The sequence below is a fragment of the Eumetopias jubatus genome, unplaced genomic scaffold (genome assembly GCF_037043125.1).
Source record: "Eumetopias jubatus isolate StellerSeaLion01/CBP00866 unplaced genomic scaffold, mEumJub1_p1.0 scaffold_6, whole genome shotgun sequence".
In the NCBI taxonomy this organism is placed as follows: Eukaryota; Metazoa; Chordata; class Mammalia; order Carnivora; family Otariidae; genus Eumetopias; species Eumetopias jubatus.
The window spans coordinates 29,399,588-29,415,014 of record NW_028274812.1 but is presented as its reverse complement, the minus strand read 5'-3'; the positions used below and the strand labels follow the sequence as shown (position 1 = coordinate 29,415,014).

Below are 15,427 nucleotides of genomic sequence, written 5' to 3'. Positions count from 1 at the left end.
GTCTGTGGTAGCTTTGGTCCCGTCTCTACCTACTGGAGCAACACAGTCTGATTTCTTTTTGTTTCACATATGGATATCTTAGTCAAGTATTTGAAGAAATTCATGTCTTTTATAATCTGAGCTACTTCTACTATGATAAAGTTTGCAGACACCTTTCTATCCTTGGTTGACTTTTCCTTAATGTGTTCTAATTTCTCAACATCTTTGTAGTTAAAATGAATATATTAGCAGTATTGTCATTTTGATCTGTATCCTATACTAATTAATTATAGCTGTAGTCTACATATCAGTGTCTGAAATAATGTAAATGTGACTATATACCATTCTCATAAAGGTTTGTGGGGAATAAATTAGTTTATACATGTAAAGTACTTAAAACATTACAGCGCATAGCAAGGACTCCAGAAATGTTTGACTCGGCAACCTCAGGTTTGGGAATTTTTATTAAGAAAATAATTATAAAACAGTGCAACAAAGTTTTGTATATACATGTATGTATGCATGTGTATGTGTGTATCTATACTATTCACAGAAATCATGTTCATGGTAGGAGAAAGCTGGAAACATCCTAAGTACTGCCAACAATAGAATGTTTCTTAAGATACATTCAGACAACTACATAATACATACCTATTAACTGTTAGCTAAATGCAGAGGTGCTCAGTGCACAATGTACACAGTATATGGTGTAAATACAGGTTTCCCCTGCTATCTACCTAATATTCTTTTGGTATTTCCCTCTTCTTCCTCATTTTAACCCTTTAACTCAAAAGCCACTTATAAGAAACCTACTGGAAAAAAAAAAAAGCCTACTGAGGGAGTAATCACCAATCCAATGAAATATATTTATGAAATTTGGTATGACTGGTTGTTACAGCAAAGATTAGTTCAATCTAAACATTTAAGAATTTAATGACTTAAATGACTTTTTAACAAGATTTTATTAATTTGAGAGAGAGAACATGTGCAGCGGGAGGAGCAGAGAAAGATGGACAGGCAGACTCCATGCTGAGTACAGAGCCCAACATGGGGCTCAATCTCATGACCTTGAGATCGTGACCTGAGCCGAAATCAAGAGTCGGACACTTAACCGACTGAGCCACTTAGGTGCCCCCGGAATTTAATGACTTTAAAATTACAAACAAAACTCCCTCACTGCTAAATCTGTGTCCAGGTCTACCATATGATCTGCAAAATACACATAAATCCAAAAATGTACAATCATCAATATACAAAATCCTTCTCAAGCTTAAAAAGATTATCTTAGTGAACAAAAATTATTTTTAAAAATTCTTCATGCAACTAGCCTTCCTTTGGAATATATTCTGACATACCTTCAATATCAAAACAGAGAGAGTTGATGAAACTCCTGTGCGTGTCAAACTGTCGGATCAATATGGCAGGATCCTCTCTCATATCAATCTTCCATATCCGTATCACAGAATCATAGCAGCCTGTAACCACCAGTTCTTTTACAGCAGGATGGAATTTAGCCGTGTAAACAAAAGAAGGATGGGGTAAAACTCTGAAAGTATTGGTATTATTTATTTCATTTTTCCATATCCTGGGAAAGGATAAAAAGTTATATATTGCTTCTGAAAGGCAGAAGTTTCTATAACTTTCTCTAAAAACCAACACAGCCAATGGAACTTAAGTAAGCAATGACAATAACCAATGGTAAACTACGTTTTATAACAATCAAAAATAATGTGATCAAATATTTGATGGCTGGGGTTCTTTACATTTAACAAAGCTATTTATTAGTTATTATCAAGCATAATGGTTAATCTGTCTACTAATTTTAATCTATATTGTAAAATGAAAAATTATATTTGGATATGTTTTTTTAAAAACCTATTTTTGACATTGATTAAACACATATGGAATAGTTGGTAACATACTGCATTTAGTACATTACCCACAAAAAATAAAATATGGAAGAGCTTTAATTATTCCCCATTTAGGTTGTGTATATTGCTTTTGCAAAGTGCTCACTAGTAGAGGTTTAGAGAACAAGATATCTATTAACTTTGTAATTTCCAAGCCTAGATAATGATCATGATCTCAAAGTCTTAAAAGCCATATTGAAATTACTGAGTAATTGATACCTGAGTAAAATAAGATTAAAATAACTATATTTTGATAGAAAACAGACTATCTTACATTAAACACTCAATTTATGTTCAACACTTTTACTATCTCTTCCTCTAAATAACAATTTTTAAAAAGTAGTATTACTGTGATTGCTGCAGTCTTGACAAAAGAGCAAACCCTAAGGGTTAAAACTGTTATGTTAGATACTCCACATTTCTAGTCAGTGTAAAAATAGGCAAAATCTAGCAAAAGAAAGGTGCTAAATGTATGGAACACTGGATTTTAAACAGTTTGATTAAATTATTAGAATTAGAAAAATATATTAATTTTAATAGGGGGATTTATAGTTCATTCTTTTAATTATGACCTAAGAACTAAAGCAAATTAAGTCCTTTTCAAAATTATGGATGAAAGAAAAAAATACAGTTGCCATTCAAGAATAACATTCTATGAGTTTTCTCAGCAGCTGCTTCAAATACAGGATATGATCTTCAATTACTAAGAATCCAAACTAATAATGGAGGAAGTGAAAGAACATGTTTTCAAATGAAGATAAAGCACGTGTGTCCCTGCATAAACATTTTTACCATGGTAATACTTTCAATGAATATATGCTACATGAAATACAGTACTTACTGAAAGAACAAAATCATTAATTTGTGATTAAGATTATTAAAAGAAGATTGTTTAAAAGATAAAAACTTCAGTTGCTTGCTTAAAAATCTTAGCAGTATTATTTGAAATACTATAGAACAGGCAGAAATGAAACAATCATATCTTAAAAGCAGCTCAATTAAAATAGACACAGTATTTTAAAATAAAAATGAAGACTTTTATGTAAAGACCTAACTGGTATCAATGATGGGTTTTAGTCAAGCAAACAACGGTTGAGTCCAAGAACAAAAGAAATGTATAAATGAGTTTGGGGAAAAAACAGGCTGATTACAAAGAATAAGGAAATACACAAATTTGTAAAGACTAGATGAGCACACAAAAAAATTACCAGAATTGGGAAAGAAAAAACATGCAGTTACAACAGTATGTGTGATGAGGGGCAACATGGGGACATATGCGCCTAACTGGGAGCCATTACATGTTGAAAAAGTCTGATTATATGAAGAGCTGTTGGTTAGAGAAAAACACAGATGGTACTGAAGATAACTAAAGAAGATTTCAGTTAACCTACATGGCAAAGAGCTAACCAGTGGGAAACAGTTACTCAGGAGCCACTAACAGTAACCAGGAAGGCAGAAAAAGACCAGGCCAGAAGCTCATGCCTCTGCCACTCAGAGCATTAGCAACTCTAATTATCTTCCTTTGACTTTAGCTTATTCATTTTAAGAAGTCCTTACACGTCTTTCAAAAACCTCACTCTTTTTGGTTCTAGCTACAATGTTTCTCTCTTCACTCAGTTAATCCTACACAAATATTTTTATGATATAAAGAGCCCTCAATCAGTATCAAAGCTACATAAAGAAAAAAGTATACTTTACTACAATATATTATATGCTGTGCGCAAAACTCCAAGAGACTTCAAGAAATGGATAAACCTGAGCTGGGTTTTAAATGATGACTCTGAGCCCAGAGCAGCTCACAAACGGCGCTTAAATGTCTGCTGAGTGACTGAGTTGGGCAGGAAGGCTGGGAAAAGGGCCCTTAAGCACAGGAAGAGGAGGCATGGAGATACCAAAGAGGGTAAGATGCCAAGAGCGTTTCAGAAGATTGTGTGGGTGAGGCCGAGGGTACATGGTAGTGCACAGGAGAAGGATGCTGGGTCAATGAGAAATGTGCCTGTTAGGCCATGCTATATGGAGCTGGAACATTTTCAAAAGGGCTGTGGGAATCAAAGACTTGAAAATCAGGGCATTATGAAAAAGGGTTGTGGAAAGATGGAAGAATAAGAGACTGAGCAGTGGGAAAGTTCAGCACCAACAGTTTAAGCAAGAGATAGACAGCAAGGGCCTGAATGAAGGTAACAGCAGTGAGGACAGAAAGGGTGTGACCGAATGGTGAGGCTTTTAGGAAGGCGAACTGACAGACTACGGTACTGCTTGGATATGGGAAGGAACGGTGGGAAGAAAAAAAGAAATGAGTGTTACTCTGGGTTCCTGGCTTGGGAGACAGGGTGGATGCCATTAAAAAATCCACAAGAGGACTAAAAGAGAAAAGCAGTTTGGTGGTATCAGCAAGTCTGGTTTTGGTTGTGAGGTGCCACTGGCAGTCCAGACAGAATAACAGAAAGTGAAACTCAGAAAAAAAGTGGGAGTCCGCCTATAGAAGTGAGATTCAAAGCTGGCGAAGATGAGAGAGACCAGGATAAGCACAGCAAACCAGGGAAGATGCTCAAGTAGGAGGATTCTGGGAATGAACATCTAGAGAGAATAGACAGAGGAAGAGGGAGGAGAGACAGGGAAAAAGAACTGGCCAGAGTCATAAAAAGCAAACAGAAGAGGCTGTTAATGAAACCATTAGTTGGAAATATTTTAAAACTGGTCAATAATTACTGCAGTGCAAGCAAACAGGGTAAGGACCCAAACTGGCCACTGGATCTGAAAATCAGCAAGAAACTGCTGACCTCTTAAAGAAGGCAGATCTAGCAGGGTAGGTGTAAGAGCCAGATTCACTGGGTTGAGCTGAAGACAACATGTGCAGAACGTTCTTGATGTTGTAGAAAGAAAAATAATGTGGTAATCTGGAAAGCAGGAAGAACCGAGGAAAATATTTCTTAAGACAAGGAGAACTGAGCATATTTTTAAGATGAGAGGACAAAATCAAAAGAAAGGAAGATACTGAAGAAAGAAGAGAGGTAGGAAACAGAATTGCAGATTGAAGGACTGAGATTAAAAGCACATGTCAAAGAGTGGCCGGAAAGGTGTCTTTACCCATACGTCTTTGTTAAGAGCAGCGGACAGAGATAAAGATGGGTACATTTATAGATATTGGGTGGGAAACCAGAGGGAGATACAGGAAGTTCACGTCTGACATAATTTCACTGTAAGTTGAAGGCAGTCAGCTAATGAAAGCGGGAAGATTTGACTCAGTGTAGAGAACCTGAAGTGCCCTAAGGCTTGGATGTGCTGCCAGAGGAATAAGAAAAGATAGCTGCATAATAAAGCTAAGGAAAACGCTTGCTTGGCTGAGATGAGAGCTCAGGTGATTTTAAGACTTACAAATCCAGTCAGGCCTTTGCAAGGTTATGAATTTTTCTCTAGTACAACTGGGCATCCGACAAAATGGCTTTGTTTAGAGAACAAACAGACCAGAGGGTTTTTTTTTTTTTAAAGATTTATTTATTTGACAGAGAGAGACAACGAGAGAGAGAACACAAGCAGGGGGAGTGGGAGAGGGAGAAGCAGGCTTCCCGCTGAGCGGGAGCCCAATGCGGGGCTCGATCCCAGGACCTCAAGATCATGACCTGAGCCGAAGGCAGACGCTTAACCGACTGAGCCACCCAGGCACCCCCAGAGCAGAGGTTCTGAAGGATCCTATTAAGAGAGACTAACAGCAGGTGCCCAGCTACACAGGGAAGGAAATCAAGTCTCACCAATTACCATCTTTTGCATTTAAATACTAAACAGTAATGATAACATCTTAATCAATTAGACATTTTATATTAAAAAGGAAGCTGATAAGATTAATAGAAAGGACTCAGACACTAGAGGTGTCTGTTAAAAAAGCAGGAAGCAGAAGTAAGTAAGAGGACATCCCAAACTGCTCTAAATATCAGCTTCCTGGTGTACAGAGATCAAAAAAGATTTATGTGTATCCACCTACATTTGTTGGAATGAAATTAAATGACATATATAATACATATATAATATAAAGCATTTTGAAAAACTGCCTAATAATACATTTAGAATGCACTCAAGGTAGAACAAGCAGCTAAAACAGTGTCAAGGAAATTTTACAAAGTAGCTTTAAAAAATTTTATTATGATACTAAGTTGGAAAGGGTTAAATTATTTTATAACTGACATTCTGAAAAATGCAAATACTGACAATCTATAAAACTCTTAAAACATAAGGTACATATTCACTTAACAGGTAGGTAGTATTCCCTGCTTTTCAAAGTCTGCATTACACCACTTAGCATTTACCTAAGACCTACGTCAGTACCTGTTTTCACTAACCAGAAGAAATCTGAAGAGGATTTTTGCTTTAATGAGAAAAGGAGAAAGGCAAAAATCGAGTTCAGCACTTGTTCTGCCATGAGCCCTTACAGAGGGAGCGCGCAGCCCCAGCAGCAGGGCGGGGGGGCACTATACCCAGCAGCTCCACGTCAAGCTGCCACAGCTCTGAATTCTGTCTACCAACATCTGTACTTTATCTCAATTTATTTTGTGCATCCCTTAGAGCAAGATGTTCCCAAGGTATCAGAAAACTCCAAGAGGGGTTATTTTTGGGGTCTGAGAACGCTCAAAAAATTTTCCATATAAATTAAGTTATTCTTCCCCTTATGCCATTTCGTCTTAGGCAAGGTTTCTGTTCCTTGTGGTCTATGATGTACTGTGCATCACTGAGGCCTGGCCCCTGCCCACAGCTAACAGAGAAGACAGAAGTCCTACCATTAAAAGCTTATATTCTAGGAAAAAATATCAACTGTTTACCTTACGTCAAACAGTGTACAGTATTAATCAGTGTACATAATGATCATTTAAGGACACTGAGAACTAGAAGCTTTACGTATTACATAAATAAAATATATTTAATAAAAACATCTTTAGGAAAAAGTTTTCCCACTACTACTGATCTAATCAGTTTGTATGATGCATCTCTATGACAGTCCCTTGATAAGCAAAATATTACTGAAGCATAAGAAGAGTTATATCACTCTATAGTCTCTTTGCTTTCCTTGATGGCAAACAACATACACAGTAAGTACTTCTCGAGTATACTAACCTGGCAGTGCCATCAGATGATGCGGTAAGGATATAGCGATCATCATCTGACCAGCAAAGATCATAAATGATATTGAGGTGGCCACACAATTCTCTCATGAAACGCCCAGAAGGAATTTCGTATACTAAAGAAAATATTAAAAAATTAGTAGGTTTCCAGCCAGAGTCCTTAATCCAGTAATATACAAATATATAGCTTAAAATAATTTGCACAGTCTCTAAGAATATTATCACCAAAGATATTTTCAGCATAAAAAATCTCAGTCTATTTAAAAAGTTTTTCATTTCCTTCAGACACAAGAATTCACACTATTATCAAATTTTATAATATGCTACAATTACTCTCATCTCTTCAAAGCAATTTTCCTAATAATCTTTGACAATCAATTTATTAATCAAGTAACAAATAACATTTATTTTATTTTTTTAAAGATTTTATTTATTCATTTGACAGGGAGAGAGAGCTAGTGAGAGAGAGCACAAGCAGGGGGAGCAGCAGGCAGAGGGAGAGGGAGAAGCAGACTTTCCGCTGAGCAGGGAGCCCAACGCAGGGCTCGATCCCAGGACCCTGGGATCATGACCTGAACCGAAGGCAGACGCTTAACCGTCTGAGCCACCCAGGTGCCCCAATAAATAGGATTTAAATTGCAATTCACTTCAAAGATTCTATAATTTGGGCTTTCATGAATAAGATATTACTTTACCCGAAAATCAATTAAATTCCAACCAAAATTTTAACTATTTAAAGAAGAAATTTAAACTGTGCTGTTAGAAAAGAATTAAAAAAAAAAAGATATTATTTATTTACTTGAGAGAGCGAGAGTGAGCGCCAGCTGGAGGAAAGGGCAAAGGGAGAGGGAGAAGCAGACTCCCTGCTGAGCAGGGAGCCCAGTGCAGTCAGGACCCTGGGATCATGACCTGATCATGAAGATGCAGCTGAGCCCCTCAGGCACCCCTTGTTAGAAAAAAATTCTAATGCTAAAATGATATAATACGAGAATTAACAGAGACCCAATCTGATAAACAAGGCACTGCAGTATTGCTATAAGTTAGGTTCACAATGAAATCTTCGAAGATAGTGACTTAATTCAGAACAACAAAGTCTGCAAGTCTCTACTTCCACCTAGTGGTAAAACTGAATGCCCTTTAAAATACTAAGCAGTACAGAAGTACTTATGGAATAGCAAAGAAGGACTTCAGAATATCTGCTCCCACAGATCTGTACCTCTGAAACAAATAATACATTATATGTTAAAAAAAAAAAGAAGATAGGAGGGGAAGAATGAAGGGGGGGAATCGGAGGGGGAGATGAACCATGAGAGACTATGGACTCTGAAAAACAAACTGAGGGTTCTAGAGGGCAGGGGGGTGGGGGGATGGGTTAGCCTGGTGATGGGTATTAAAGAAGGCACGTTCTGCAGGGAGCACTGGGTGTTATACGCAAACAATGAATAACAGAACACTACATCAAAAACTAATGATGTAATGTATGGTGATTAACATAACATAATAATAATAAAAAAGAAAACTCCAGGCAAAAAAAAGGAAAAAAAAAAAAAAGTCCTTCCTATTAAAAAAAAAAAAATAAAAAGAATATCTGCTCCCTGATAAAAGCAATGAGAACACTGCAAAAATTATCCAAATTAATTTTTCAGAACTCTAGAAATTAAACAAAGGCTTGCAACAATCTGAGGAGCATTTATTCCAGAAAAACAGCTTAATCTTGGTAAGAACATGAACTTTGTGGTATTTTAACTTGCCATGTTCCCATTCCACTCTCCCAAGCTCCCTCGTAGCTTTAGAAACCAACAGCCTCACAACTTAAAGCTGGCTGCCTAGCAGCCATGGGATGGGCCAGAAGGCGTAAGAAGCTCCCCCAAAGCCCCATCCCCATACTTACCACTATTACGACAGTCTGGCAGTTCCCTAAAAGGCTCTGTTCTCAGGGCTTGGTTTACTTGACTTGGCTCAGAGCATGCTCTGTGTGAAGAGCCCTAACCCCAAGGTGCATGCTGAAATAATCAGTGGCACAACTATATGAGGCAGTGATACCGAGGCTAAGGAGAGGCTGAGCAAAAAACATAAAAGGAAAAAACTGGGAATGAGATGTCCAGAGGGGACTTTGAAAAGATCCAACAAATTCCTGGGAACCTAGCAGGACATATGTATGTGAACAAAAGACCAGAGGCCCTCTCTCACTCTCACTGACCTGAAAGTGCAGGCTAAGGCAGAGTTGCAGATTACCGGCCGTGAGGTGTTAAGAGCACATCCCAACACACACACAGATCCGCTTGGTAAAGGCTGGGCGATCTACTCACTCAAGGCATTTAACAATCTCTACCATAGCTGACCACCGAGCTAACTGAGCAGAGACTTCAGCAACAACAAATCCTGGGTGGATAGGTGCAGAGGAGGGGGAAGGAGAGGAATCCGATTTCCAGACCTGCCACACACGTTAATATAGAGACATGAAGAAACCAAAACAGTCAAGTAGAGCCGTACACAGGAAACCAGGCAGTCCACAGAATGCCCAGAAGGGAACCAAGATGCTGTTCTAGACAAAGACTTTAAATCCACTCTTATAAATATGTTAAAAGATATAAAGGAAACCATGTCTAAAGAAATAAGGTGTGAGAATAATTTCTCGCCCAAAAATAGTATCAGTAAAGAGACAGAAATTAGTAAAAAAAAAAAAAAAAGAATGAATAAAAATTCTAGAGTTAAAAAGTACAATAATGGAAATAAACAATTCACTAGAGGGGCTCACTAACATCTGAACTGGCAGAAGACTCAACTTGAAGACAGGTCATTTGAGATTATGCCATCTGAGGAACAGAAAGAAAAAGAATGAAGAAAACTGAATTAAAGCTGCAGGGACCTGTGGGACACCACCAAGTGTACAAAGAGATGATGAGAGTCTCAGAAGAGAAAGAACAGAAAGGAGAACAATCTGAGGAAACAAAGACTGAAAATTTCCTGATTTTGTGAAAAACAGTAATCTACACATCCAACAAGCTAAATGAATTCCAGGCAGACACATCATAGCCCAACAATTAGAAACCAAAGCCAAAAATTCTTCCTCTGTGTTTTGAGACTTAAGTATTAAGTATGTCTAAATTCATATAGCATTTTGAACAAGATTTCTTTCAGCATAAAATAACACATATTTATCACTGAAATGCTAAAAATATAAATCAGAATGAAAATAATTCTCTCACTAGCCAAAAGAAAGAAATCACTATTAATACTATGAATCTTTTTTCCTCCATGCATAGGTTTTGGTGAATTTTTAAAATAGCACGGCTGTAATCAAACTACACAAATTTTGTGTTTTTTAAAGCTAACATCATTTCATGAGGAGGAATATTTATTTAATATATGCTAACCAAGCCAATTATGAGTCCTTGCTGAAAAGAGTAATTCACCTGAAATAAACTGTGTGAGGCTGAGGGAAGTTTAATACCACCTAGTGCGCCTGGGCAGCTCAGTTGTTGGGTGTCTGTCTTCGGCTCGGGTCACGATCCCAGCGTCCTAGGACCGAGTCCCGCATAGGGCTCCCTGCTCAGCAGGAAGCCTACTTCTCCCTCTCCCACTCCCCCTGCTTGTGTTCTCTCTCTCGCTGTCTCTCTGTCAAATAAATAAATAAAATCTTAAAAAAAAAAAAAAATACCGCTTAGGGCAGATGCCCACAAGGAGCAGGCTACTTCCTGCTGAGGAAGCTGACACAAGAAATAAGGGCAAGTATTTAATGCCCCTCAGTCTAGAAGAGCAGATAATGCTCACTTAAAGCTACAGAAATTTTTCTTTTTACGTTTTCTTACTTTTTTAAAGGCAATTTGAAAGTGGGTTTGGGCCTCCCTGCTGCCTTGCTGCCATAAGGAGGAGTGGTTCGCTAGGTGCTCCTGAGCTAGCTGTCACTGTTCTAGTGCATATGGAATTTGAGGGCTTTCATAATTTAAATTACCACTATCAACTGACCACAATGGGCTAGAACGCCTCATGAGATTTATTAATCCCTTCATGTTTCTAAATTTCTATATTTAAAATAGAAAATACTTACAAAAATCCTCTTACATGTTTTAAAAATAAACTTACCATCCTTCATTTGATTATTCTCATTCTCCTTTTGAACATATATTTTACAGAAAACTGTAAAATTATTATTAAAAAACTGGGGGTTACTCAAATTAGTATTTCAATGAGTTTTAAAAACCAAACAATGTCTTCCACATAGACTTCAATCACATTAAACAGACAGAATTATTACTCACAGATAATTGGATATCCATCCCGGCTGGCACAGGCTGTTGCTAATATTCTTCCATTATGAGAGAAAGCAAGACAAAAACATCCTCTTTCTCCTGCATTTAGTGAGAAGAGGTGTTTGTTTGGGATACGGCAAGCCTAAAAAAGATATATTTAACAAAAATAAATTAAGAAACATTAAAATATGAAGGCTAGTTGTTAATTCAATTACTGCAGTGGTAGAGCTTTATTTTTTTTTTTAAGTCCCTTTACTGTGATGCAAAGAAAGAGGAAAGTAAACAGAATGATGGAAAGCTATAGTAAATTATTTTATTTCCTACAGAGGGAATCAGGTCTCCATAAAATAAAGTCAATTTATAGTCCATGTCTAACTGTACTTAATTCACCTAAAATATGAATAGAAAATGTCATTATCTGGTACTCTAAACCTGTCACTATTGCGTGTGCGTGCGTGTGTGTATATATATGGACTCTGAAAAACAAACTGAGGGTTCTAGAGGGGAGGAGGGTGGGGGGATGGGTTAGCCTGGTGATGGGTATTAAGGAGGGCACGTTCTGTGTGGAGCACTGGGTGTTATGCACAAACAATGAATCATGGAACACTACATCAAGAACTAATGATGTAATGTATGGTGATTAACATAACAATAAAAAATTTAAAAAAAGATTCAGCAGCATTATTAGCAGGAAACCTTGTAAGCAGCTACTGGGATGGTGAAATACTCAATAGACAGTTATTATTATTATTATATAATATCAACAAGGTATGGGACACCATGCTACCCATCTTTTCCCTTCATTTTCCACCCTGATGACTGAGAAAAGGAAGAGGGAAAGAAAAAGAGGAGAAAAACTGAAGGAAAATTCAGGTTTTTATAAGCACTTGCCACTGCTCCTAGAGCAGGAGGCGCATGCAAAAAAACTCTGCCTCACCACCTAAGCTAAAATCAGTGAAGCCACCACCACTTTCTCTATATGCCCAGGGTTTGACACTGTACTCAGAACAGGCACTCAATGAACATTTAATAATAAAGGTCCTCAACACCTTGGACTCTTTCCCTTTCTTTACTATTTTGTCAGTCATTAAATTGTGCTTGTTCATCCTATCTTTGTCTTGCGTTCATCTCTTATTTTTCATTTTTACTATCATTATCCCAAGGTTAGATCCTTTTCATCTCACTACTAATAACTACAGCTACTCTCTCGTCAGTTTCTCTCATCCTGATGTATCCTACCTCAAGATCTCCAACATGCCCCTGCCAGTATTAACTTGTTCTAAAATCCAACTGTTATCACACTCCCCTCCTACCCAGATGCTCCATTATTTCTCACAACCCACACAATTATTAGGCTACCATTAAAGATACTCCACAATGTGGGCCCAATCAATCATACCACTTTATCTCTTACACAAACTGGTTTCCAGTCAGCCAAATTTTTGAGTGCCTGATGAATACAACAGGTCCATTCTCATGTATTTACAATTTGGCCCCATATGAAATACCCTTGCCTGTCCCTCTTCTCCTACCCCTAACTTGGCCACCTTTAAAGTCTATCAACCTGTAGGATGAACCTTTCTTCCCAACCTGTGGAATGAAGGTGAACTTCAGTTCACCTTCTTCATGTCTGCAGTTCTCAAACTGTTTTAATTTCAGGATGGCTTTACAGTCTTAAAAGAATTTTGAGGACCCCAAAAAACTTTTATGTGGATATAACCATAGATACTTATATTAGAAATTACAACTGAGAAATTTAAAAAAACATTCCTTAATTCATTAAAAAAAAAACAGCAAACCTATTAAATGTTAACATAAAGACATTAGTCTTTTTATGAAAGATAACTACATAAAATAGAATTGTTCCACACTTGTGAAAATCTCTTTAATATCTGGCTTAATAAAAGATAGCCAGATTTTCATAATTGCTTCTGCAGTCACTCTCTTGTGATATCACATATCACTTAGCCTCTGGAAAACTCTAGTGCATACTTGAGAGAATGAAAGTGAAAAAGACAAAGTAAATCATTATGAAATGAGAATCATTATGATTCATTACAAAAATTAGTTGACTCTGCAGACACCCTGAAAGGGTCTCAGGACTTCCAACAGTTCCCAAATCACACTTTGAGAACTGCTAATCTGTGGAATTATTTTTAGGCCTGTCTTTCCTCAAGGCTTCTCTGCAGTATACCTAACAGCGAACAACACTGTAACTGCTTCCTTCTTCCCCAAATGATGTGGAAGGTCCCCCAAGGGCACAGTCTAAGTGTTATTCTCTACATGTTATTATGTTCAAAGTACTTAAAAATGATTTTAAGATATATCTGTAAAATTGGCCTCAAAAAGGTCATATGTGATGCAAAATAATGTAAAAAGGTCTAAGAAAATTATTATTATTATGTATATACTGAATGTTTGGGAAGGAAAACATTAGTAAAAGCTTAAATACTCCTCAACTTGTGACAGAAAACCATACATGTATATTATTTTCATCAAAATGTGATTCATTGTGAAGAAGCTGGGGACTGAAAAAAAAAATATCATGAATCCATTAGAAAGATCCATTTTTAAATAAAATCCATTTTACTAAGAAAACCCATTAAGAGATTAACCTCTGAAAACATCAAAAATCTGTTTTTTTATTGCTATCCTAGATTGAATTGTGTCCCCCAAAATTCATATGTTGAAGCCCTAACTCCAGTACCTCAGAATGTAACAATATTTGGAGGTAAAAATCTTTAAAGAGCTTTGTTTTTTTAGGGTGGTGTCCTAATCTAATAAGATTTGCTGTCCTTGTAAGAGGAAGAGACACCAGGGATCTACAGGCACAGAGAAGAGACCCTGAAGAGGAGCAAGATGGCAGCCATCTGCCAGCCATCTGCCAGCCAAGGAGAAAGGCCTCAGAGTAAACCAACCCTGCTAAACCTTAACCCTGGGACTTCAGCCTCCAGAACTATGAAGGAGTAAGCTTGTTATTTAAGCCACCCAGTCTGCGGTATTTCTTTCTGGCAGCTCCAGCCAACTGATAAGACTAACCCAAGTCCCCAAACAAAGAACACAAGATAGTGCTTTTATGCGATACACACTCTACTATTAATTATCAAGTAAATTAATGGAAAGACAAGACTGTGGTTAAAAGCAAGGATAATCTGAAAGTTTCAAGTAGCAAGTTAATTACCCTCAGAGCTGTTGGAGCTTTTAAAATAAATAAGGGTATCTCTAAATGAATTGAGAATAATCAAGCACTTCACCTGCCCAGGTAGTCGTTTCCACTTCACTACTTCTTTGGAATCTTCTAGTCCAGGTTCTGCGTCGACTGAACTGGTCTCATTGTGTCGTTCACAATGCACTGGTTTACCTTTTTCCTCCTGAAGAGCCACCACAGAACGGTAAGATGGCTTTATCTAAATGTGTATAGAAGATGAGAAAATGTAAATATCAAGTTAACCTTTTTCTAGCATATAGGGTTTTTAAAATACTGAAACAAACAACGTGGAAATGTTTTCAAAATGTAACCCAGAAAAGCATTCTACTTTTATGTACATTATTCTAAATAAGATAAAAGGTGCTTGGTCTATAACCAAAAAGCCTTAAAAGTTGGGAGGGAAAAAACAGAACTCCAATGGTTACATGAAATGGTTTTAATAACTCTATCCCTTTGTTTCTGCCTCTTCACTAATACCTACCAGATGTTATGTCACAGCTCTGATACACTATGGTATCCCTCCCTTTAATATGACAAAACTGGTATCATAAAGACCTAAAGTTTTTAAATCTTCCTTTTCTAAAAAGAGATTTAACTCCATTCAAATTAATGCAAACCAATGCTGTAGTCACACTAATAACATCACTTACAGAATATGCAACTGTCCTGAAATATCTTATTGTCTAAAACAAAAGTTTCGTTTAAGAACCAATTCTTTGCTAAAATCATTCACAGTGTTAATCTGTGGAAAACAGTAGTAGAAACATTATTTACTGATTATTTGAATAATATTGTGGAAAGTGTGCCTGTAAATCATAGTACTGCAAATGCCTGGGCCAAATGTAGCTTGCTGTTTTTCCCAATAAAGTTTTATTGGAACATACCCACACTCATCTGTTTAGCATTGCCTACATACATCTATGTAGCCACATTCTCGCTACAAAGGCAAAGCTGAGTAGTTGCAAC

At 37.1% G+C, this 15,427-nt stretch overlaps 1 protein-coding gene across 9 annotated transcripts in view; it reads right to left on the bottom strand.

Moving 5' to 3' along the window:
* Positions 1–15,427, bottom strand: part of AHI1 (Abelson helper integration site 1) — a 221,546-nt gene that overhangs the window by 154,947 nt on the left and 51,172 nt on the right. For all 9 annotated transcript variants that reach the window (XR_003612607.2, XM_088023868.1, XM_028125365.2 and 6 more), the window contains 4 exons: positions 14,508–14,660; positions 11,263–11,395; positions 6,993–7,116; positions 1,335–1,564 (listed from right to left, as the gene is read on the bottom strand). Coding sequence is in view for 8 of the 9 variants with exons in the window: in XM_088023868.1 (XP_087879994.1) it covers positions 1,335–1,564; positions 6,993–7,116; positions 11,263–11,395; positions 14,508–14,660 (640 nt within the window). In the remaining variant the exon portion in view is untranslated. The remainder of the gene's footprint in view (positions 1–1,334; positions 1,565–6,992; positions 7,117–11,262; positions 11,396–14,507; positions 14,661–15,427) is intronic.